Raw genomic sequence first — 21,869 nt, forward strand, 5'->3', positions numbered from 1 at the left:
AAAGTGCTTACAGTCAGTCCTACTTCAGCCAATTATATTAAAATGGTTTTAGTTATGAACATAATGTTGAGGGCCATTTTGCTTTCATATTGCAATTGCTACCTAAAACAAAGCGAATATGATTCGTCGAGAAAAACCAAGGTATTACAAACCCTGCTGTGAGGTCAGTCGTTGTTGAGCTAGGACTGTCAGCTGGAGCAGTCACTGAAGACTTGCCTTGAAACTTGTGTGTGATCCATTGTTTGCCACCAAAGAATTGGAATCTGCAAGTCTACAGATGCCCATGGGAGACAGATTAAAATCATATAAGAAACACATAAATATGATTTAGTATGTGTAATAATGTTAGGGAACCCTGCAGATGGCTCTTCCTGGAAACATTAAGTATGGTTGCAATTGCAGAAATTTTACAAACTTCTGGAGTTACTTAGGAGGGCTTAGGTCAGCTTACTGTGAGGGAGTAGGTGTGAGATGTGAGGTGACTGTTCTGTGGAATACAGGACAATTCACCTAAGTGTTTGGACCACCACTGTGTGACTACAAGGATACCCCCCATAAGTGTAAAATTGTCTCTTTAGGATTATATCACCTGATTAATTTTCATTTTCATCAGGAAGATATTTTTTTTCCAAAATGACTCACTCAATTTAGCATATGTTATACCTTGACTAGATTTTTATTCTTAATCTAAATAAATTATAGCTTTAATTCCCCCCATATTATTTATTCATGATTGTAAACAGAACCAGTCCTTTGAGAAGTGCATTTTATTACAAAAAAAGATGTGGCTCCTTGGTCAAGTTTTGCCTTGGTAAACTTCAACCTAATGTGAATTTTGCTGTTTTTTAATTTGCTTCTATGATGTATTCCCGGTCTAATTTTCCTGGATCGTATTTACAGGTCAAAATGAATGAGGAAAATGTGACTTTTCTGCATTTCTGTTTTAGTTCAGTTATTACCATTTGTATTTGGTGTTAATTTTAAAGTAATGCAAGCTGCAAATCACATGAAGGATGGAGTGGAGCGGATATGGGCCACCCTAGCTAGTGAGGTGTTCAGCAGCTTATGTCCTGCCCAAGCCTGTCTGCCCGAGTTTAACTCCTGGAGTGTACATAAAAGGCAGAATGAAAGAGCAGGATCCTGAGAGTTGTCCTCTGACACACACACACACACACACACACACACACACACACACACACACACTAGCATGTGCACACCTATACTCAAACATGTCATATACACATATGATCAACACACATATATTACTAATAATAAATGAAATAGAAAATTTTAAAGTAAATTTTTTTTTAGTTTTTCGAGACAGGGTTTCTCTGTATTGTTTTGGAGGCTGTCCTGGAACTCACTCTGTAGACCAGGCTGGTCTCAAACTCACAGAGATCCACCTGCCTCTGCCTCCCGAATGCTGGGATTAAAGGCGTGTGCCACCAACGCCCGGCTAAAGTAAATTCTTTATATTGTTATGCATCTGTGGCCTTGGTCACAATGCCAGGGTCAAATTGTCCTGTTCTGACATATTCTCAGTTAATAGGCAAATCCCTCCCATCCTATATTGATAGGACTGTATTGCCTCAAAAATCAAAGGTGAGATAGATGATTTCTTGATTTATTTGAGTCCCTGATTCTAAATAAGGAAATTTAAAAAACCAGTTTCATATGAACAAGTCATATGAAGTCTTTTTGTAAAATTACTTTCTTGTACTTTTTAAAAATCATGTGTGTGTGGGGGGGGGTAAAAATTGCGTCTATTTGTGCAGTCAGAAGTATTATCTTAACCTAACACTGTGCTTAGATAGGTTTAGAACAGAGTGAGAATTGGTAGTGACCTACTCCCCACCTAGGCCAGTGGGTCGTTAGGCATCCTCCAGAAGTGCATTGAAACTGCCCATGCTAAGTTTAAAGCAAAAACACTATGTGTTATAGCCCAGGGATTGTGAGCATCTGCAATAGTTCTGTGCACTCCAGATAGGATTTCAGCCTAGTTTAAATGCCAAGAATCAGTAACTGGCCTTTTTCTGGAAGATTCTGGAGGCTGACTTAGCCTTAGAGGAAACTCTGTTGGAAGTATGGGCAACAGGTCTTCTGATTAAAACAATCGGCACTGTGTTGGGTGTGCTGCTGTATCCCTTGTTCCTAGCAGGGGAAGTGGAAACAAGACATCAGGAATCCTGGTTCAAGGCTGGCCCTAGCAAGTTCAAGGCCAGCCTGGACCACATGAAGCCTTGTCTTAATAAATCAGATGAAAAATAAAACCATCCATGTGTTTAAGAAGATAATGTGGTGGGTTTTTGTTTTAAATATGTATAGGGGCGATCCAGCGCGTGTGAAATTGAATATTGCAACTGCTTCAGGCTACCTCATTTCTGGTATGTGATAGCACCTTTTCATTGCTCATTACTTCTCAAACTTCTCATGGAGTGATGCAAAGAACCTATTGTTTATGCTTTTGGTTTATTTGAAAAACAGCTTTAAAGATCTGTACAGGAAAAAAAATAAAACCTTCAATGGTGGCAAGCCTGAAACTTCGTTTTTGGCTTTCTAGAACAAGAAAGAACTTAGTTGCAGAGAGGCCTCAAACAGCTGAGGTCTTAGCACTTAAAAAAATAAAAAAGCAAAACAATGACCTTTCTTTTTCCCAAAAAGCCTATTAGTATAATTACTATAAGGCTAGTGATGGTTAAGCCTGTGCTCCTCACTAGCCAGGACCCTTGAAGAATGTTCCAGTAGTCTGGAATTTTTATTGTTTGGGTAAAGTTTGCACACGTAAGCTGTCTAGACATGATCAGTTAAAGTGTGGACTCTTAACTCCACATTCTCCTCTGCTCTTTTTTTTTTTTCATGTTGGGTGGGGTTTGGGTTGGCATTTTTTACAGTAAGGACAAGGGAAGTATACAATATGCTATCTTAACTGCAGTTAGGAACATTTTGGATTATCTTTTGGATACACAAAGATATCAACCACGATTTGGACATTTATAGAAGAACCCAATTTTATAATTCTAAAACTTACTAAATAACTGAAAGAAAATAAAAGTCGATCATAACAATAAAGACAAAGGATGAATTTCAGAAAATTTATGTGCTGAAAAGATGTGAATTGTAACAAAATAATTACATTGAAATAAGTAACTCTTTAAGAGGAAGGGGTATGTTTTAGAGAAATGATGGACTGTTGAATTATTTGATAACCCAATTTAAAAAAGGAACTCCGCCAACACATTGGGAAAGGATTTGTTCTTTTGACAGAAAATGATGTCATTGACATGATCACACAATTCATAGTGTGTCACATTCCTGGGCCAATGATACTATCATTGCAGAATAGTAACTCTCAGACAATCTTTTTATGTTAGCGTAGTCTTGTTTTTGAAACAGGGTTCCCTGTAGCCCAGGTTGGCCTCAAACTTGCTGTGTAGCCAAGGGTAACCTTGACCTTAAGATGCCTCAACTTAAAATTGTTGGCATTATAAGCAGGTACCACCTTGTAGCTCATGTGGTGCTGGGGACCAAACCCAGGCCTTTATGCTAGGCTAGGCAAACACGCCACAGAGCCTCCTCAGAAGCTCCAGAATCCTGTAAGAATAAAATTATTATTAACACTCTCCCAAATAGCAATCCATAAAACACTGAGCACACAGAGTAAGGTCATCCCAGTCTCTGTAGAATCTACTACAAAACTGTCAGCCTGTGACCAAGGAAAATGCAAACAAGACATGCAGGGGAGAAGATGGATATATTAAAGGTATCAGGTAATTAGTGATAAGCTTCTATTGTTTTTCTTTGTTACTTAGTTTCTCTTTAAAATTTACAGCTTGAGTCCTCTTTCAAAATGTTTATATCTAGTTTTGTGCTGGTAACCTCTGCTTTTAAAAATTAAATCTCTAGGTTCTAAAGTTCTGACGCCACCATGTGAACCCATGGTGTTCCCAGTCTTCATTTGATGTTCAACCATTTCCTAAAGACAATAGTTATGAGCCGGGCGTTGGTGGCGCACGCCTTTAATCCCAGCACTTGGGAGGCAGAGACAGTCGGATCTCTGTGAGTTCGGGGCCAGCCTTGTCTACAGAGCTAGTTCCAGGACAGCCTCCAAAACAATACAAAGAAACCCTGTCTCAAAAAACCAAAAAAAAAAAAAAAAGACAATAGTTGTGTTAATATTTTGAGCAGTTTCTATTTTGTTAAACTATTTTCTGAGCTATGGTACATAGACTGAATGAGAAATTTCTCTTTATTTGTAGGCTTTTTGAACAGTCAAAGTTCTTTATGGTTTTACTAGTTTTCATTAATATTTATCTGTATCTTTTGACTTTTTGGTATGCTTCTAATCCCAGGACCAGGAGTTCAGGTGAACCTTGGCTAAATAGCAAATTGGAAGCCAGTTAACCTACATGGGCTCTCGCTCTCAAAAATAAATAAATAAATAAATAAGTATTAGTATTTTAAGTGAAGGGATAATTTTGTACCTTTTACTGATTCTTGTTTGCCATGCTGTAGGGCTAAAAATCAGTAACTTAAACTTATCTTCAACTTATTTTTGATTGTTTAACTGTGGCAACAAGCCATTTGCTTATCGTTCTAGGAGTTGTTAGTAGCGTTGGGTATGGCCAGTGGGTTCTGAGGCTGCGAAGCTTCTGCTAGCTTGGCCCTTGTTCTGGGGTTGCCACAGTAGGGAGGGCAAGGAGGTAAACAGGAGCTGAGACTTTGTGGGGATGTGGGTGGAGTCAGGGACTTCTAAGTAACAAAGCGCCTTGGCGTCAGAGTGGACAGCCAAGAGTTAACGGTCAATACACTCAAAATCAAACAGCTTTTTTTTCCAATGTAACATCTCATTTTTCCTTCTTGCAGATTTATTGATTATACTTTTGAATTGGAAAGTGATCGGTGACAAGTTTTTTGTAATTCACCATTGTGCGGCTCTAACTGCATACTACCTTATGTTGGTGAGTACCAGCGTTCACAGAAGCCTAGCCAGGAGACAAGGCTGCTGAGAGACACTGAAGGCCGTATAAGTCTTTTTATTTGTTTGTTTTGAGACAGGTTCTCTCTGTGTAGTTTTGGCTGACCTGGAACTCAGAGATCAGCCAGTCTCTGCCTCCTGGGGGCTGGGGTTAAAGGCATGCATCATCACGCCCAGCATTCTATAAATCTCAATTCATGGGGGACACATTCAAATGCATGCAGGGGTCACTTTTATGATAAGTTAACTTGTAGAATGAGGGGCGGGGTTGGGGAGAGTTGGGGGGTGTTGCAAACATTTAATCCCAGATGCAGGCAGATCTCTGTGAGTTCCAGGCCAGTGGTCTACAGAGAAACCCTGTCTACAAAAAACAAAACAAAGATAAGCTTACTTGAATTAGCTTGTTCATGTATTTTAACATGTATTTTTCTACTAGTGTCTAGTTTAGTTTGTTTGGTTTTGATCTTTTGAGATGAGGTCTCATGTATAGGCTCGATGAACCCAATCTTGAGCTACCACACTCTTCCACTTTCCCACCTTGCACGAGCCGCGCCAAGTTTACATGAGAGGAAAAGCAGTTCATTACATTCCCATCTTGTCAAGGTGATTTAGAGGTTGTATGCATTTCCCCCAGAGCTTATGGGTTCTTTGTCTTTTTGTAACAGTGATGATAAATTCATGTTTGAGTATACTGTACTAACTTCATTTCTATCCCTCCTTCTCCCCATCGAGTTCCCTCCATCTCCCCTAAACTCTTGACCTTCCTGTTTTCACCTATCAAGTGGAGGTATGACAGGCATGGGCCACCCCTCCTGACTTAGTGTGTCTATTTATATTCCTAAACCAAGTCAGGCAAATGACGCTAGTTACTTGAGTTTCCACTTAAAAAACCATAGGACCTTACAGAACTTGTCTTTCTAGATGCATTTATGGCTTAAGCCCCTTGGATAGATTTCTGTGTGCTGTGGAAAGAATATAAACTGATGGAGTTAACAGGTCCCTTGCATGCATCTGTAAGCATAGATATCATGAACTGCTGTTCTGTCTTGACCTTGCATAGATTGGCAAGTTGAATGCTTAATTATATGAGATGAATACTGGTTTCCCTTTGGACTTTTATGCCTGCTTTTAAAAACTCAAATGCATACAGTTGTTTTAAAGGGGAAATTAATAGTTGTCTCATTTAGTGGGTTGATGAGTGTGACCCATTGCAGTGTTGTTGTTTTAATGTCTTCCTTTGTTATGTTGCTTTAATATGAAATAAATATCTAAAGTGAGTGAGTCTGTACACAGCAAAGCAAAATAAGAGAAAATGAAATGAAAAGATTTTTTGGGGGGGAGGAGGGGTTGAGACAGGGCATCTCTATGTAGTCCTGGCTGCCCTGGCACTTGGCTATGTAGTACAGGCTGGTCTTGAACTCAAAGAGATCTGCCTGCCTCTAGAGCTTCCCCAAAACTGGGATTAAAGACCCAGTATTGAACAATCTGCAACTAGAGTTGTAGGGCAGAAATATCAGCTCCCACAGCCCCATCGGGTCATTTAATTACACCAGTGAAAAAGATCAATAATTGTGAAAAACAGAAGGAGATGTCATCAGCCTGGAGAGGAGTGGATACCCCAAGTCCATCTTCAGACCCTGACGTGAGCTTTAACTACAGGGCACTTGGGCAGGACCCAAGGTGCGAGCAGGCAGTTCTGGTCGAGGCATGGCCCTTTAGGTCACTGTCCATCTTCAGACCCTGGCGTGAGCTTTAACTACAGGGCACTTGGGCAGGACCCAAGGTACGAGCAGGCAGTTCTGGTCGAGGCATGGCCCTTTAGGTCACTGTTTCAGATCTGTTCCTGCAAGCTGGTCCCCCGAGAAGTGATCACCATCACTGCCGAGGGGATTAATCTAGTTCACTGAAGATGGTTTCTCCTGCTCAGGGTGGCCTCACCATCATCACAACTGCCCTCAGAGGGTAGGGAGTCTATTTTTGAACTGGCTGTTGCTCTGGACCAGTTTCACCCCCTCTTGTAAAGGTCCTGTTGTCCATAAAGTCCAAGGTGTCTGCAAATTGAGGATAATGACAGAGACGTGTAGGTATGTTGGGATCCTGGTGCTTTGTGAAATGCCTGAGGAGAGGGATGAAAAGTGGAGGTGCCAGGTCTCTGTGGGGCTTTTAGTTACTTTGTAGACCCAGGTCTCCATCGTGCTTTATTTAGTTGCCTTACAGACTCAGGTCTCCATCGTGCTTTCAATTACTTTGTGGACCCAGATCTCCATTGCGCTTTTAGTTACATTATGAACCCAAGGGAAGAGTCAGTGCTTTTTCAGTTTCTAAGTGTCTGCTATTAATAATCTTACACTACTTTGAATATATGAAGGGGTTTTTCCCCATGCAGTAAACTTGCAGCCCATTCTTTTTTTTTTTTTTTTTTTTTTTTTGAGACAGGCAGTTCTGTATTGTTTTGGAGCCTGACCTAGAACTCACTCTGTAGACCAGGCTGGCCTCGAACTTACAGAGATCTGCCTGCCTCTGCCTCCCAAGTGCTGGGATTAAAGGCGTGTGCCACCAATGCCTGGCTCCATTCTTCATTCTTTTACTCTTTTTTTTTTTTTTTTTTGGTTTTTTACGAGACAGGGTTTCTCTGTTTTGGAGGCTGTTGGTCCAGCCTGGCCTCGAACACACAGAGGTCCGCCTGCCTCTGCCTCCCGAGTGCTGGGATTAAAGGCGTGCGCCACCAACACCCGGCCATTCTTTTACTCTTAAGAAGGCTAACAAAGTAATTTTTTTTCTGGAGTAAAATGATACAAAATTCTTATTATTTATAAGAATCATTATTTAGAAGCACATTGACTTCACATGTCTGCAATTGTCTAAAGATCTTAAGTGATCTTATTAATTAAAAAGTAGGATTAGAAACAGGTTTCCTCCAGGCTTTAAATATATCCTCCAGTGAAGAATAGTTTGAATAGCAAGATACTGATTTAAGATATTACAGGTTATACTTAGGAATTTTAAACACACACATATATGTTTATGAATATGAATATTTTACCTGCATGTGTATATGTGTACCACATGCATGCCTGGTGCTCAGGGAAGTTAGGAGATATCAAATACCCTGGAATCGGAATTACAGATACTTGTGAGCCACCGTGTGGGTGCTGGGAATTGAACCTTGGTCCTCTGCAAGAACAACACACGTTCCTAACCATTGAGTCATCTCTCTAGACCTCTATACCTAGGTTTTGATATGCCCTTGTGTATGTGTGTCTGTGCATGTTGTATGTTTATGTGTGTATGTGTGTATATGCCTGTGGAAGCCACAGGCGCTAACCTCAATGGTTTTGTTTTGCTTTTCTTTCTTTCTTGGTTTTCGAGATAGGGTTTCTCTGAGCTACACCTGCTGTCCTGGAACTCGCTCTGTAGACCAGGCTGGCCTCAAACTCTCAAATATCCACCTGCTTCTGCCTTGGGAGTGCTGGGATTAAAGGCGTGAGCCATCAATGCCTGCACCCATTGGCTGGCTACTGAGCCGCCTGTCTCTTTGTCTCCTCAGAGCTGGGATTTGAGCACTCTTTTTGTCCTTCTCTATACCACATTTGCTAGACTAAGGTTTTTTTTTTTTCTACCAGAGAAATTTAAATCTTGGGAACTCTGCTTCTGTCTGCACAGAGAGGCAGACATGTGACAGCTTTTAAGTTCAGCTTTCACTATGATAAAGGATGCTGATCCCATAGGGGAGTGGGACAGGTGTAGGGGCGTGGGCTGATTTATGCTTTAAAAGTTTGCATTTATTTTGTGTGTGGGTGTTTTGTCATGTATGTCTGTGCACCATGTATGTACTTGTGTCCTTGGAGGCCAGATGAAACATCAGATCCCCCAGAACTATAGTTACAGATGGTTGTGATCCACCTTGTGGGTGCTGGGAATTGAACCCAGGTCTACCGGAAGAGCAGCAGTGATCTTAGCCACCAAATCATCTCTCCAGCCCCTTAATACATTTCTCAAAGGGCACGTCCCTATACTGTAGTTACCCATACTGATTTCCTTGGTGTGCCTGGGTTTTGTTTCTTTTTCTTATAACTCAGTGTGCTCAGTTTTCTTTTTTCTTATAACTCCCTGTATGGCTCCAGTCAAACCACACCTGTGTATAGTTAGCTACAGTTCCTTCTGAAAATATGTAAACTTGAAAATCATATTGGGTACATAATTTTCACCTCTGCATTGTTGCAGTGTCCTCGAGTCTAATTATTAAACCAGTCTGTTGCAATTTAGGAAGAAACTTTGGTTTCTAATGGTTCTTCATGAATTTATTTAGAAGTGTTGATTGCAGTGTGTGTCTTAAGGGTCAGAATTTCTGTGAAGATTCCCTTTGTTTGTTTAATGCTTTACCCCAGTTTATGTATTTTAAAAATCCATTAAAGTGGTTGGGTATGAAGTCCTATTGAAAGTGGGAGACTCTTGTGCTGCATTTACCAAAGTGATAGTTTCCTGTAGGATTAGGAAAATACTGTCTCTTTTTTATAGCATTGGTAAAAATCCCCAGGGGTGGGAGAGCTGTTGTCCAGTAAGCATGGGGACCTGAGCTTGGTCCTCAGCCCCTGTATAAAAAAAGTGACCATAGCAGCTCATACTTATTTCTATACTGGGGAGATGGGGCTGAGTGGATCCTCCAGCCACCTAGCTAGCCAAAAGGTACGTTCCAAACTAGCAAAAGACATTGTCTCAAATATAAGGGGAACTGTAATTTGCAGTAGACACCCAAGATTGACCTCTAACATCTTCATGCATGCATGTGGACACCTGCGCTCGCGCATGCACGCGCACACACACGCACACACACACACACACGCATGGACATATATACATATACATATCATAAATATCTCCATAGCAGTGCCATGAAGTAAATTCTACTCACTAGTCTTTTATGGTTCATGGAGTTAGGAAGCAAAATCTTAAATGTTTTGTTTTTGGAGATAGGATTTCACTGTGTGACCCTGACTATACTGGAATGTGCTAAGCAGGCCAGGCTGGACTTGAACTCATAGAGATCCACATGCCTCTGCCTCCTGAGTGCTTGGATTAAAGGCATGTGCCACCAAACCCAGCTAAAAAGATTTTAATGGTGTACTTAACAATATTCAACACATGTAAATACTGTGTCCGCACCCCATTTTTCTCATTAAGATATCCTAGAGAAAAATATTTAGGGTCTGAAGTGGTGGCTCAGACTTGGTTAAAGAACTTGCTTTGTGAGCCTGAGGCCTGAGTTTGGATCCCCAGAACCCACACAATTTTCTGGAGCATGCAGCAGCTAGCTTTAGAAGGATGAAACAGGACATCCCCAGAGCAAGTCTGGGTATACATACCAGCAGCTCTTGGGTTGTACTGGGAGACTCCACTGCAATTACTATAGTGGAAGAAAAGCAATGGAGGCTGATTCCCGCATTCATGTGCACTGTATGTGTGCCTGTAAACATGCGTACTCTCATGCACACTACACATGAAAATGGCATGAAAAGGTAACTTCTGTAATAGTAGTGTCTACCTTTCTAACCTTTAGGAATTTGTCTGAGCATTTACTGTTTGGTATAGAATGTTTGATGTGAATATTCATAACTCACAGGCATAGCTGAGTTTCTATTTGGTGTTTCCTCAGTTTTAGCTTAGGATCTGGACTCTAGCAAAGGGAAAAGTAAGCAAAGGGCAGGTAGACAGACAGGGCCATCCTTACTCTGGTCCTCCAGGAAGAAGGGACTTGCATAGTGGAAATACCTCAGCAAATCCTTCTCCTTTTCATCTTTAAGTTTTCTGGGCTTTTTATATCCCATGGATTGTGCTGTCACACTGTCACATACCAGTTCAAATGGAAAGCATGACTAGATAAAGGCTAGTTCCCTTTGTATCTGGTATGCCAAGCTTTGGGTTTTGAACCCGTGTAGCTCTCCCTGTTACAGCCAGGCATCCATTACCTAGTACCTGCTGTTGCAGCTTGGAGCTTAGGATGTCAGGACCCCAGCTCTTAGTGTTTAGCTCTGGACTGCTCCTCAGCACCTGGAGATGCCTCCCTCCCTCCCTCCCTCCCTCCCTCCCTCCCTCCCTCCCTCCCTCCCTCCCTCCTCTCTCTCTCTCTCTCTCTCTCTCTCTTTAATTTTCTGCTGGGTGTGTCTGGAGCTGTGAGCCTCAATTCATGCAACCAGCTTAGCCTACCCTTCCTTACAGCACAAGTAGACAATTATACCATGTGGATACTGCCTCACCGGCACCTCTGCTGCTCCACAGAGGCTGTGTCTAGGGGAGGAACTGGCCTGCCACCTCATCATGAGAATGCTGCCTGAATAGCCTAGGTGGAGATGGAGCCCCTCCCTACCATGTTGGCATCTGAGCCAAGAAGACTAGAATATCTGTGCTTGACATGATCCAAAGTGCTGCAGGCAAGATCATTTAAGGATCACCTGAAGCTGACGTTGCCAAAGTAGCACCTCCTCTGGAGTGGCAGGGCAGTTTGGGTGGTTCCCTAGTTCCAGTTTCTTCTAGTTTGGAGTCCCATGAAAGCATTGGTGGCTGGGCATGAGCCTCCTGCAGGCACCTATGAGAGTTGTTAAACCATTGACTGTCCTGATACACATCGTAAACGTGGTCACACGTTTGACAGCCTATTCAAAAATGGTGGGAGAAAGTCTTCGTTGTACCATCTCATAGTCAACCTGTTAAGGGTTTCAGCAATGCCAGTTACAGCCTTGGCTGACTCTGGAACTGAAGGTGTCAGCAGCGTCTCCCAATCCTGGCTTCTTCTCTCTTCCCACCCTGCTGAAGCTGTTCCGTTTCCACTCTGGGCAGTTGCTGCTGTGGCTGCTGTGGACCTGACAGCTGTCAGTCAATCTGCGGGGCTGCCTACCCCAAAAGCTCCAGTCATTTAAAGGAAAGATTTTGCATGTAGTTAACATTGTACTTCAGTGAGCTTGGGAAAAAGAAGCTTAACTTATAGCCTTTAAATAACCTTAGCCTGGCCCTCCTGAGCTGCCTCAGAGTTTGGTGTATGATGATTAAAACAACAACAAAAGCTGTTAACCAAGAAGATCAAAATGCCACCCTGGTCAGTATTTTACTCTTAAAGTAGATTTTCCTAAAAGCAATGTTATTAGATGATTCTCCTTCCATGAGATGCCTAGAATAGCCAAGTCCCTAGAGAGGAAATAGATTCTGGGTTGTCAAAAACTGGGCAGAAGGGATAGTGGGGGCTATTGTTTGATGGGACCAGAATTTTATCTAGAAAATTTGAAAAAGTTCTGGGAACAATATATCACAATAAATTAAAAGAAAACTGTTGTGTTTAACAATGCATTATATTTTTAAATAAAGCTACATACTAGAATGATAACCCTAAACAAAGACAGCTTAAATTTGCATTTAGGTTTAATAATTTGAGTAACAGAGAAATGTCCCAGATGGTCGTTGACCACATTTTACCTCTGTCAGCAGTATGCATCACGTCTGGAAATGAAAGTAGTTTTCGGATTTAGGCACCACCAGGAAAGGCACGGTTTCTAGTTAGAAAATGTCCTAATTTGCCTTCTTAGAACACACCCAATGTGGCCCCTATCTGGAGCCCCTCCCTGATCTTACATATGTTCAGGGGAGAAATGCTTGAGAGATCAGCCAGTTGACTGTAGAGGCAAGATTAGATTAGGTACCCATTGCATTGTGACCGGTGATTGAAGGGCCCAGAGAGGAGAACCTGAAAAAAGAGTAGTTGGAGGACACTTTGAAATGTCCTGGAATGTCAAAGGGACTGTGAAGTAGAAGAGGGGGATCTTTACCCTGGGTTAAGCCAGACTTTGTAACGGTAACGCATGTGAATGTCCATGTTTACCCTGGGTTAAGCCAGACTTTGTAACGGTAACGCATGTGAATGTCCATGTTAAAGTATTTTGAACTAAGAGTTGTGCGTGTGTGTGTGGAGGGTGGCCCTTATAGGGTGAGCATGTGGATCCTAGAGCCAGTGGGTTCCATTGGAGAACTAACTGGGAAAACAGCCAGGAGTGGTGGTGCATGCTGGCAGTTCCAGCATCCAAGTAGCTGGGGCAGGAAAATACCAAGTTTGAGGCCTGTCTATGCTACAGTATAGCAAGACCCTTTCTTAATAAATAAGTAACCAGTGATAAGTCAGTAATACCACAGTAACTTAGAGAATGAAAAGATCTTGGGTTAATTTTTTTCCTCCAAACACAGATATCTATAAAAACATTTTCCAAGTTTGTAGAAATTTATCCCTAGTGTGTTTTCTAGGGCTGTTTCTCCAGGGGTAAGTACTGGCTGTACTTGATGTATGTTATTACAGTTGATCTATATTATACTTACATACATATATACATTTCTGAATTTTCTGAGAACTTTAGAGATATACAGGACTAAACTTGGTCTTTATAAATACTCATAACTGGGTTAGGTGTGGTGCCCCATGTTCTTTAATTCCAGGACTTGGGAGGCAAAGGAAGGCAGAACTCTGTGAGTTCAATAACAATTAGAGCTACACAGTGAGAGCCTGGCTCAGCAAAAATTCATATTTAGATCTGCAGAAAAAGTAGAGAAGGTTTCATAGGTCAGAAGACATTATGGAGAGACTCCTTGGGAGAAGACATCCCCTCTTTCTGGGAAATAGCCAGGAGTTGGGCTGGCAGGAAATGGGGTTGTGGGATCTGTAGCCAGAGAACTTAATAGAGCTGGTAAGCTGATGACGCTATGCAAGAAAGAAATCAGAAACCAGGAATAGTGGCTCACACCTGTGGTCCCAGCACATGGGAAGCAGAGGCAGGCAGAGACCCTGTTTTACACACACACACACACACACACACACACACACACACACACACACACACACGGGGGGGCACGCGGGGGGAGGGAGGGAGAAAGAGAGAGGAGAGAGATTAGAGTCGGGGAAGATATTTTTAGCAGGTTTCATGCAGCTGGCAGGTGCTGAAGGATCTCTGCTGGGCCACAGTGAGAACTGTAAAACAACATCAACATTGTGGTTGCTTCCTCTTCCGGCTTCCTGCACCTGACAGGCAGGTATTGTCAGAAAGGGGCATTCGCAGGAGGAGATCTGTGGAAGAAGCAGGGTTTCTCCTAACCCAGCTAGAGAGCACACAGAACATAGACACCACAGTACTCCATCAATCAAGTGAGTGAGCAGTGGTAACGGGTTCAAAGAGAAGGAGTGAGCGCGTCAGCCCTTATTGGGAAGAGCCTGCATGTACACAGAGAAGGAATCATGACATTCAGTTTGAGATACTGTTCTGTCTTGGCTTGCCAGTTTTAGATAACACGCAGTGGAAAGGTTTTAACTCTGTGTTTCTAATTGGATTTTCTCAGAGGTGAGCGAGCTCTTGGCCTCAGGAGTGGTGCTCCTGTTTAAGGCAGCACTCAGCTCAGGAACAATGTGCCAGCTGCTGTGCCAGGCTTTGTGGACAACAAGGCATTGGATTATAGGTACTTGGCAGGTGCTGGGCACTGTTAAGAGACAAACTGAGAGATCTGTGGAGAAACTGATGTAACTGGGAGTTAAGGGATCAGGAGGAGACTTTTCTAAAGGAAAACGGGACAGACATAAGGATCCCAAGCCATCACTCAGTTTGCTATGCGCTGGGATCACCTGCAAGCCTGTGAAGACACACATGACTGATCCCCAGCTCCAGGGTTACAGAGTCAGTATGTGTGGGGTCAGGCTCAAGAATGTGCACATCTAGGCTCGGGGAGGTGGCTCAGTGGGCAAAGCACTTGCTGTGTAAGCATGAGGACCTGAGTTCGGATCCCCAGTACCCATGTAAAATTCTGACATGGCGATGTGAATCTGTTACTCCAGTGCTGGAGGGAGGAAGATTATCAGATCCTAGAAGGGAAACTCTAGGTTCAGTGAGAGAATCTGTCTCAAAAAAATTAAAAAGAGGTGGAAAGTGGCAGTAGAAGACAGGTGACGTGACCTCTGGCCTCCGGAAGCACACACACAGCTGAGCGCATCTTCACACACTTGAGACACATGCACAGAACACGTAAACACTGAGCAAAATTAGAGGGGTTGTTGAGATAGCTCAGCAGGGAGAGGCACTTGCTGTTCAAGCCTGGGACCGTCTCTAGATCCTACAACACGGTGGAAGGAGAGAAATGATTTAACAGCCTTGTCCCCTGCCTTCCACACGTGCCCTGTGCCACACGCACCCCACGCAGTGATCTCACACACGATAATAATACTTAAACAAACAAGCAACCGGAAAACCGGGGCTTGAGAGAGAGCTCAGCAGTTGGAAGCGCCGGCTGCTCTTCCAGAACCGCGTTTAGTTCCCAGCACCCACATGGCAGCTCACAACTGTCTAATTCAGTTCAAAGTGGTTTGACATCCCATGCAGGCAAAGCACAAATGCACATAAAATAAAAATAAATAAACCAATAAAAATCCCTGTGCGTACCTAGCAAGTTCCCAGGCCCTTTGTTCGAGGGACCATACTTTGGAGCCACTGGACTCCAAATAAGAGAGTGAAGATTTTTCTCCCGGAGGACAGAATTTAGAGGGCCTCAGATTTCTCTTTCTTTCTTTTGTAGAGAATTCACACTTTGAGTGAATCTGTTTAGAGAAAGACATTTTCCAAGGTACTATTTTTTTTACCAGTAATGTGATATTTAAAGGACATCATAAAGTTATGCTGCCTCTGGTACTAATTTGGTGCCTTGGTTAATGACCACATTTTATTCTATGATGCTCTTATGAAAGGTGTGGTCAGCAACTGTTTCCAATGTAATATATTCCCCGAACATACTGTTGAGCTTGCCATTAACCAGTAAATTAGAATTTTAAGAATTAAAAAACATTAAGTTTCATTATAAAAGAAGAAGAATTGAGGGCAGCTGGAGAAATGCCTGAGCAGTTAAGAGCACCGGCTGCTCTTCTAGAGGACCTGGCTCAATCCCCAGCACCCACATGGTAGCTCACAACTGTAACTCTCTTACTAGGGGAATCTGTCACCCTCTGCTGGCTTTTGTTGGCACCAGGCACACATTTGGTGCACATACATACATGCAGGCAAAACATCCATATACATAAAATAAGTAAATCAGCCAATAAATAAAACCTTCTTTTGTTGTTGAGACAGGGTTTCTCTGTGTAGTTTTGGAGCCTGTTCTGGAACTCCTTCTGTAGACCAGGCTGGCCTTGAGCTCACAGAGCTCCGCCTACCTCTGCCTTCTGAGTACTGGAATTAAAGGCATGTGTCACCCACACCGCCACTACCACCCAGCTAAATAAAAAACACTAATAAACTCACAAATTTTGGTAGTGGCTCTTATCTTTAGGAAAGCTGTGCTTTTGAAGGACACAGGAAACCATTTGTCAAGGAAGTCGGTATACTTCAGGAACATAATAGCCCGTAATATTTTGTAGCTGTCTGTTTAGTCACATTGTGTAAACACTGGGCATAATTATATCACATGCCACAAACTTAAACTGACCCAAAGAAGAAGAAAGCTGTTAGCCAAAAGTAGATTGGAAGAAGGGGGCTGCCTTTAGCCAAGGGGAGAAAGATGATGTCACTAGTGAGGAAATTTACTCTAAAAAAACAAGAACTCCTGTTTATTGGACATTGACTCTTCTGTAGTGAGGAATGACTCAGCCAGACATGGTGGCACACACTTGCAATCCAAGCATTTGCCGGTGGAACCACAAGGATCATAGGTGAAGGCTAGCCTCAGGTATATAGTGAGACTCTGTGTGTCAAAACAAAACATGAAGTAGGGGAGGACAGACAAACAGAAAAAATACAAAAAAGAGGGATTATTGTAACACATATTTCTAAGACTTTTGTACCTGGTTCAAGTTCAAGTAAGAATCCCACTAAGAACATCTTTTTCCTTTGCATAATTTACCCCAAGACTTTTGTATATATTTTCAAAGTTTATGTCTCTTGCTTTAATTCAGTACAGGATTTAAATCAGTATCTTATTTTATTTGGATGATGTTCCATTAAACATTGTTCTTCTAATTTCTTTTTTATATAAAAGCATTATTTTTTCTTTTGAGACAAGTACTTGTTATGTAGCCTGAGTTGGCTAAAACTTAGGATCTTCCTATGTTCTGGAATAACAGCTGTGGATCACCATGTTGAGATTTAACCCCCTTTTAAGTTGGATGCTCTGACTAGTTCATTTAAAAAGATTTATCTATTATTTTCATAGTGTGTGTGTGTGCGTGCGTGCTTTAGTGTGTGTATAATGCCTGGTACTTGCAGAGACCAGAGAGGACATCAGGTTCACTGAAACTAGTGTTACAAAGTGCTTATGAGCTACCATGTGGGTGCTGGGAGGCAAACTCCTATCTTCTGCAAGAGTAGCAAGTGTTCTTCACTGCTGAGCCATCTCTTCAATCCCTCTAAGCAATTCTTCTGGGCAAATCCGTTCTTTTAAGAAGTTGCCACAATTTTTTTATTACGAATGCACATAAAATATGCATGCACTTGCAATATGAGTAGCAATTTGTTTCCTGTTATTTTTAAAGTGCTTCTTCATGCTGTGCAAATTAGAGAGGTCAGGCTGTTCTGGTTTTCATCTTTTGTTTCCTAGCTGCAAATGTGACATCTATTATGTATTAAGCAAATTTATAATGAAACAAAAGTGAGCGTGACCTACCCAAGAAAGACAGACCTCTGAAAATCCTACGTCCCAGGAAACAAGGAAACCCTACCCATGATGTGAAACCATCCATGGGAACTCTGACTTACAGTTCCTAATAATGGACCATCTATCACTGGGACATTCTGATGTAACTGAAGTGTATTGTAACTGTACGCAGCAGGAGTCCCTCATAGACTTTGGGTGTTGGACTGAGAGTTGTGACTTGCATGGTTTAATCTACAAGGCTAAATTTTCTAGAGTAACTGTATTTTTTTCTAAGAGTTTATATAATGAAAATGAGACTAGTTAGAATGCTACTTGAATGCCCAGATATCACTGATAAAAGGTCATCATTCTTGTATAAGGATATATAATAGCATATAGACATATGCCATTAACAGGCAGATAGAAAGGCCTATAACATTGAATTAAAGAGAAATGTAGTCAAAACAAAACATACTATGTAATATGCAGAAAAGAATTAGGGATTCCACATTAGTGTGACTTGAAATAAGTTCCCTCTAGGATTCCTATGTTGAATTCCTAGCTTCTAGTACCTCTAAATGAGTATTGGGAAGTAGGTCTGTTTGCATACATAATTAGTGAAGAGGAGTTCATATTGCAGTAGAGTGGGCCTTTAATAAACCCTTACTGATGTCCATATTAAAAGGGACAGTTTGGGCCCAGGGATTCTGTGTGAAGATAGAAGTTAGTCCCATCAGAAGCAAGGATAGAGCAGAGAATTTCCTTGACCTGTTGGCACTTTCACCTTGGACTTCTGGCTTCTAAAACTGTGACGCATTCTCTTGTTGAAACACTGTGCCCTCCACCTACCACCTGTTTCTTTGTTGCAATTCTTCCACATTAATACACTTTCAGTTGAAGACATGTAAGGGCACAGAAGGACATGGGATTTCACAAGTCTGGGGTGCATTGGGCAGCTACATCTAAATCAAGCTGTGCCCTCTCGTCTTTCAGAAAGATGTTGATGCTCGTTGCAGCAGCAGCCTGAGTTAGCTTAGACAATACCACATGAACATACCCATGGTATTTTCCTCTTGATTGCTACATGAAATTGAGTAAACTTGCATTTCCTAATTCCAAGGCTGTAACTCAGATTTCTTCTTGACAAAATGGGTGTGAGGAGGAGGGTTGTGGGGCCCAAAAGATATTTGACCTCTTGCAACAGAGCTGATTCTGGCAGATGGGAGCAGCATTTGGACTCTTCTGTAGTCACATGGAACTTTGAGTCATGGCAATAAAAAGTGTCCATTTTTGGGTGCTTTTTGAAAAACCGAGTTAGACATAGAAAGCAAAATAAGAGTTGGTGATACATTGTTAACAGGCAAACGAGGTGTTGCTCATCTTATGCTAGGCAGGGAACACATGTACACATTTTGGCCAATTTCAGCAAGGCGCAGGGTGGAGGAGGGGGGGATATTACCTGCTAAATTTCTTGCGTACCTGTACACAACTTCTGAAATTGAGGATTTTATATTCAGCTACTTATAAATTTCATCAAAACCTCTGGAACCACTTAATTAAAAAAATAACTTCGGGTGAGGGTAAAAACCTCTGAGGACACATGCCCACAAGACAGCCAGGATTCTGCTGGCCACAAAGATGCTGAAAAGCCAGATGCTACAAACTCCTATTTTCTGAGTTGGGACAAGAATGGCTTGCTTTGATTTTGAAATAAGTTGGATGAAAATGTAGAAAAATAGTACAGTAAAGCAAATGTTTATGGACAGTCTCTCATAACTCTTTGATTTTTGAGGAGGCCACAGGAGGAAACCATTTTCATTTGAGTTGTTTGAGGTATTGGTTGCATGAAAAAAAATGAGTTACTTGTGTTTAGGAAACAAGGTAGCTTCAAAACTTAAATATAAATTAGAGGATGGAAATGTAGCTCAGTGGTTGAGTGCTTGTCTAGCATGCAGAGAGCTCTGGGTTTTGCTCATAGCAGCGCTTAATATCGGGCTTGGTGGAAGCAGGCAGTGGAGGCAGGAAGATCAGGGGGTCAGAGTCAGCATGAGCTGTGTATGAAAAAAACAACGAAAAAATTGTAGCCACACCAAACAGGCTTCTATTACAGTTTATCAGGGAGTCCAGTGTACTTAAAGTATGGAAACAGCATTCAGAGATATGTAGTGTAGCTGATGACCTCTTGTCTGCAAAGGAACTTAAGGGATAGCAGCTGGTCCACTAAAACACGATTTTAGATACGAAGTGGCTAGATGTTACTGGGGAACAGGAAACTTAATTTTTGTAATTCTAAAAGCCTGCTGTTGCAATCAAAACACACTCTGTATCCTAGCATCTTTGTGGGGAGAATATGGTTGGCTGAGGAGCTGAAATGCAAGTGGATCTCATGATTCAATGTAGTAGTTTTCCACACTGCATTCAAAAATTTTCCCCTCTGGCTGCAGGTGGTCACTGGAAAGGAAGAAGTGTTACTGAAAAAGGAAACAGAAAAGGAAAATATCTTGTATCATGGGACAGGAAAAAATGTTATTTTTAAACCTATTCTAGTTCTAATTAGCTCTATTTTGTTTATGTTATTCTTAAAATGTGTTATGTATTCTCCTAGAGACATGTGATATAGCATATTTAACTGTTCAGCAGAGGTAAAGGAACAGTAAGAGTGGCTGTAGAAGTACTGTCATTAAAAAAACCTTACTGAGTTGGTGTTATTACTACTAACAGGCACTGTTAACTTTTCACCGTGTCTATGTGAAATCAGTGAGCCCACACACATCGTGACATCTCACACATTGCTCTTCAGGTGGCAGTGTCCCGGGTCACTGTGACAAGCTGGCCTCTTTTGCGCACACAGGGCTCTCCTCTTGCCTGTTGGTTTGGTGTTTGGCCATCCTCCCTCCTCCTTACTCATACATTCCACTGTCACTAAAGACAATGAACTTGAAAATAGGAAAAAATAACCCCAGTAAAGCTAATTCTATGGTCACGTGCTGAATTTTAAATCCCCCAAATCATTATGTAGATAAATAAGTATTTAAAAAATTCTTCAGATAAAAATTCATTTTTAAATGTTTCATGCATGGCATACCTGGTCAGAAAATAGTTTGCCAAGTTCTGTGTGTATCAAGGCAATCTTTACCCCCCCCCCGCCCTGCCCTGCCCCGTATGTGTGTGTGTGTGTGTGTGTGTGTGTGTGTGTGTGTGTGTTTTAGCTCTAGGATCTTCCAATTGACAGGCATATATTTCTAGATCAAGTGTTGTGTGTTTAGCACATATATACTTGCTCATATTAATAATTATCACAGTAGAGGATAATTATACTTTTGGATGCTTAAGCACTTCTACTTCATAATGGAATGCCTATAGGTGTTTACGATAACTCTTGAAACTCACACTTCCATGTGATCATTTTTCCTAGAGTAGTTTGAGGATGCTTTAGTGGTGGGTGATAGAGCGTGTTAGTCCAGTGTGAGCCAGTTGCATGATTTCTGTTTTCCTGGGTGAACATGACATTCTAAGGGGATGTAAATGTGTGATGAACCATCTTTCATCACCTTAGACTTCTAAGCAGATCTCTAAAGTCTGAGGAAGAAAACCAGGAGGCTGGAGAGATGGTTTAGCAGTTAAGAGCACTTGCTGCCCTTCCAGAGGACCTGGGTTCGGTTCCTAGCACCCACACAATAGCTCACAACTGCCTGTAACTGTGATCTAGGAGACTATCTTCTGGTTCCCAGAGTACCAGACATGCATATGGTGCCCATAGAAACATTCAGGCCCACACTCATACACCTAAAAACAACCTTTAAAAAAAGAATAAAATTCTTTTTTTTTTTTTTTTTGGTTTTACGAAACAGGGTTTCTCTGTATTGTTTTGGAGGCTGTCGGTCCAGCCCGGCCTCGAACTCACAGAGATCTGCCTGCCTCTGCCTCCCGAGTGCTGGGATTAAAGGCATGCGCCACCACCGCCCGGCAAGAATAAAATTCTTTTAATGAAAAGAAGTTGACACCTGGTTTGTTTTTATATTGATGGATTATATATCAAGTGACTTACTATTTCTAGAACGTTTGCATATTTTGATGAGTCCCTGACATGGTTTTTGTCTCTTATCCAGAGAGATGGAGTGCTTGCATACATTGCCAATTTCCGCCTGCTTGCCGAGCTTTCCAGCCCCTTTGTGAACCAGAGGTAGGTTACAAATATCAGTCTGAAGTTGTGTGGTTGAGTTTTAATCTGTGGAAACCTTTTCTCCAAGAGGCAGAA

The 21,869-nt window shown here is 41.8% G+C and overlaps 1 protein-coding gene across 6 annotated transcripts in view; it reads left to right on the plus strand.

Moving 5' to 3' along the window:
- Tlcd4 (TLC domain containing 4) overlaps positions 1-21,869 on the plus strand; it is a 75,826-nt gene that overhangs the window by 48,318 nt on the left and 5,639 nt on the right. For all 6 annotated transcript variants that reach the window (XM_040751964.1, XM_040751961.1, XM_040751962.1 and 3 more), the window contains exons 4-6: positions 2,326-2,384; positions 4,864-4,958; positions 21,721-21,794. In XM_040751964.1, the coding sequence (XP_040607898.1) occupies positions 2,326-2,384; positions 4,864-4,958; positions 21,721-21,794 (228 nt within the window). The remainder of the gene's footprint in view (positions 1-2,325; positions 2,385-4,863; positions 4,959-21,720; positions 21,795-21,869) is intronic.

The sequence above is a fragment of the Mesocricetus auratus genome, unplaced genomic scaffold, assembly GCF_017639785.1.
Source record: "Mesocricetus auratus isolate SY011 unplaced genomic scaffold, BCM_Maur_2.0 Super-Scaffold_100009, whole genome shotgun sequence".
Taxonomy (NCBI): domain Eukaryota; kingdom Metazoa; phylum Chordata; class Mammalia; order Rodentia; family Cricetidae; genus Mesocricetus; species Mesocricetus auratus.